At 42.0% G+C, this 4215-nt stretch overlaps 1 protein-coding gene across 1 annotated transcript; it reads left to right on the top strand.

Annotated features, from left to right (window-relative positions):
* Positions 1-2753: 2753 nt before the first annotated feature.
* Positions 2754-3692, top strand: LOC144768605 (olfactory receptor 5AP2-like). The gene has a single exon (XM_078652404.1). It carries the CDS (start codon positions 2754-2756, stop codon positions 3690-3692), a length of 939 nt encoding a protein of 312 aa, XP_078508530.1.
* Positions 3693-4215: the final 523 nt, after the last annotated feature.

The raw sequence follows: 4215 nt of genomic DNA, 5'->3' as shown, positions 1-4215 counted from the left end.
GGCTCTTTGCTTTCAGCAAAAGTTGAGTCCAGAAAGCACTTTATTTGAGATTTGTTTTTAAAATACGCACCAAGACTGAGAAAAAGCCTTCCAAACTAATGGACCCTCGTACTGTAGTCATGGTATCAATTACATTTTAGTCTTAAGTTTGTACATCTCATAGGGATGAAAGCTTTTTAACATGTTTTGTATTAACATTTGAATGAATCATTGTATTACTTGTACAAGTTTAATGTACATATTTTTAATTATATAATTGTCCCTTTTATTGCTGAAACATTGCTTTTATGGTTTGTTATTTGTAAAACCGAATAAAGTATTTTGACTATGACTATAATGGCTGTAGGGAGAGGGAATGACGAAATCCCCCTACCTTCGAGGAGGTAAATATGAGCTTTATTAGGGGGGATTGTGAGCTCTAATAGGCTCCATGTAAACAACATCATGTATCCTCATTCATGTCATACTACCCTCACAATTCTCAAAAAATACACGTCTGCCCCGGACATATGGATTTTTAAAAGATTTTATTGATTTTAGTGCCTTACCATTTTCGTTCATGCAGTTGCCATGTGTGGTGACAGCTGAAAAAACAACAGCCAATCCTGTGGGGAGGCAACAACCAGGATTGGTGTCTTAACACATCTCTATAACCCAGCTGGTAATGGCTTGCTGTTATCGCTGAGACTGTCACATTCTTGTTCATCTTTCATTGCCATAAATGTGTAGCGCCTGCAAATGCTACATATAGTTGTATTGGAAATCCACTTCATGCCATGTGAAGATCCTGTGTTGTCAACTCCTTAGCCAGCTGCCACTGCCACCGCCTCCACAGCTGCTGCATGGTCTGCTCCACTATATGGACTAGCCGCATACACTAGACAGTTAGCAGAATCTAGTAAGTGAACATACATGCAATTCAGTTACCAATCTAGCCACCTCTACCTCTGCATATGTGTTAGGATCTTGAAAATCATATAACACAAAAGGATTCCATGTTAATAAGTTCTCATGAAAGAGTCTAATTGGTAAAGTCAGTGGCAGCTGCTGGCAACCAGAAGTGGTGGAGCGTTGGGGGTGGGGGATTTGCGGGGGGCTGGAAGGGGTTAAAAAATAAAAATATTATATCTTTTACCTGTGTACAGCTACTGTCTCTTCACCATTCACTTCCGTTCCTGTCCCCCGGCAGCACACAGGCTCCCAAACTCCCCTAAGCCAATCACAACGCTGCTGTCATGTTGAAGATAGTATTATATACTCATATGACTACTGCAGCAAATTATAGAGTCATAAGTCCTTTGTTACTTATAACTGACATAATTCCCATAATACCTTGCACCCAAGACAAAACTGTGCATATATCGGTCATGAAATCTTAGATGGCATTTCAGAGAATGAATATAGCTGTGAGAAGTTGAACATCTTGCGTCTTTATGTCAGAGGCTGCTGAGGCAAATGCATGGTCAGGTAATTCTAGTTCAGGTATAAACATTCTCAGCTGTAACCCTGATTTGAACATACCAGTTGAAAACAAACACAATTTTTGGACATATTTTTCCCCTACAAGTGCATAGAAATGTACCATAGTAGAGCTTTGTCAAGTACAGAAAGAGGAGGATCTAAGATGTGTTTTGACTTGGAAGTTAGAGAACCCCACAAGCATTTATGTTTGCCAGCATCTCCAATCCCACTCAGCCTTAGATATTGTAGGAAATGTACTGCAGCTAATCCCGAGATTTGCTTGGAATGTAGAAGAAGTTCTCTGATGATTAGCAAGCTGCAATGAACTCCGCCCAGTAAGAAATTAAACCCTTAAGGCTTGTCACATGACATTTTCAGAGATACGCCTGAAATCCTTCGCCTCTCACAGCTTTCTAGGCATATTTCTAAGAATGAGTGTGATTATCAAAAAAAGAGAAAGTAATTAGACATCTAAATCTTCACCTATACTTTTACACTTTTTGGTGGGTAGGGCCCAAAGTTCTTAGGGCCTAATTTAGAGTTTATTGTTCCAAAGGACCGCCTAACTGGCAGTGGAGGTGCGGTGGCAGCCGGGGACACCACGCTTGTGGTCTGACAACCGTATTAAAACTTGGGAAGTCAGACTGCTTTAGGACCACCACAACTGCCAGGGATCTGTGATCCCTGGTGCTGGTGGGGTGGTCTGAGGCCAGAATGTGCTTGGTGGTACCTTTGCGGCACTGCCATGCATGTTGCGAGTTGGTTGTCAGCCATCCTTTTCATGGCGGTGAGACCACTATCAAAAGGGTGGCAGAGGGTCAACAAAGGGGGCCCTATAGAGCCCCCTGTTTCCTTAAGGCTTTTGGGATGCATGCAGGGGGGCACATGGTTGCCCACTATATGCATGCACCCCGTGTTCCAGCATGGCAAGGACTTTACAATCCATACTGTCCTGGAATGCGCAGCTGATCCACGGTTCTGCATTTCTAAGGCCCTCGTATGTGCCTTTGGAAAGGCAGGGCCAAGGGCCAGCTGCCGCAGGGCCCCCCACCCGGATTACAATTTCAATCCAGTGATTGGCAAACTTTGTGGGAGCAGGGCAGCTGCTTGCCTCCCGTTCCCGCACAGCCAAAGTCATAATTAGGCCCTTAGTCTTCAAATATTTTTGGTTCTGAGGCCATTTATAAGTGAGTTTCTCGACACAGAATTATCTGTTGCTCGGCAGCAAATTTAGTAGAACAATATTCTAAATATGTTTTCCTGTTCTAGGGACAGACAGTCAATGATGCAAGATGACAATGAAGAATCACAGCAGAATAACAGAGTTTGTACTCATGGGTATCGTAAGTGATCCAGATTTGCAAATCCTGCTGTTTGTGTTGTTCTTTTTCATATATTCTTTGACATTGATATGGAACACAGGAATCATCGTGGCTGTCAGGATCTCCACCAGCTTGCATACTCCCATGTACTTCTTCATCAGTAGCTTGTCCTTCCTAGATGTATGGTACTCATCTGCAATCACTCCCAAGATGTTAGTGGATTTCCTGGCTGATAAAAAGATCATCTCTTTTCTTGGTTGTGCCTTCCAGGTCTATTTCTTTTGTGCACTTGGCAGCACTGAGAACTTCCTTTTTGCTGTCATGGCCCTTGACCGCTATGTAGCCATCTGCAGTCCACTGCTATACCCATTTATAATGAACCACAAGGCTTGTGTTTCTCTTGTCACCGGTTCATTTGTTGCTGGTTTCGTACATTCACTCATTGAGACTGGTTGCACCTTCCGCCTCTCATTCTGTGCGTCCAATGCCCTTCAGCACTTTGTCTGCGACTTTCCAGCATTATTCGAACTCTCATGTACAGACACACGAGTCAACATGCTGGTGCTCTTCACCTTTGCCTTGCTTGTCACCATGTCCTCTATCCTGATTATCTTTATTTCATATGGGTACATCATTGCTACAGTCCTGAAGATCAAGTCTGTCTCCGGGAGAAGAAAGGCCTTCTCGACTTGTGCCTCACACCTCACAGCTGTAACACTCTTCTATGGGACAGTGTTTTTTGTATATCTATGGCCAAGCACCTCCATGAAAGAGAAGAGTGTAGCTACAGTATTCTACACAGTGGTGATCCCCATGTTGAACCCCATCATTTATAGCCTCAGAAACAAGGACATTAAAGCAGCTCTCAGAAATATTGTGTATCAAAAAAGATTCCTTAACTGTTTGTAATCATAATCTACATTTATAAAATGCAAAGCACCTGGATATCCAACTAAGCACTACCATAACTGCAAACAATTGTTCTCTGAAAAGATAAGTTTAAAGTATCTACCTAATGCATAAGGAACTCCTCAAGTAGAAGGTCATATAAGGGAATACTCTCCATCTGGCTTTCAACCTTCTATTTGTAAGAAGAACACTTTTCTATCAATTGTCTTATCTGCAATATCACCTTACGGACTGAGGCCATGGTTTTATGTAGCAGCCTCTTCACAAATAGAATCTGTGGGTACTCTCTTCTGCAAGTTAGTAACCTCCTTTACTGCAGGGGTTTGGAAAATCTACAACTTGTTAAGATTTATTTGCAGGGTCTAGCCAATAATATGTTCCTATATTCTAAGATGGCTTCAATTATCATTTTAGATGTTTCACTCTATCTTTTCCTTCACGAGATGGTGGGACCCTGAATGTAGTTAGGAATCATCCTTCAAAGTAAGAATTATATGTTTCACATCATTGTTCTTGAACACTT

The sequence above is a fragment of the Lissotriton helveticus genome, chromosome 1_1, assembly GCF_964261635.1.
Source record: "Lissotriton helveticus chromosome 1_1, aLisHel1.1, whole genome shotgun sequence".
In the NCBI taxonomy this organism is placed as follows: domain Eukaryota; kingdom Metazoa; phylum Chordata; class Amphibia; order Caudata; family Salamandridae; genus Lissotriton; species Lissotriton helveticus.
This window is presented reverse-complemented; position numbering and strand designations above follow the sequence as displayed.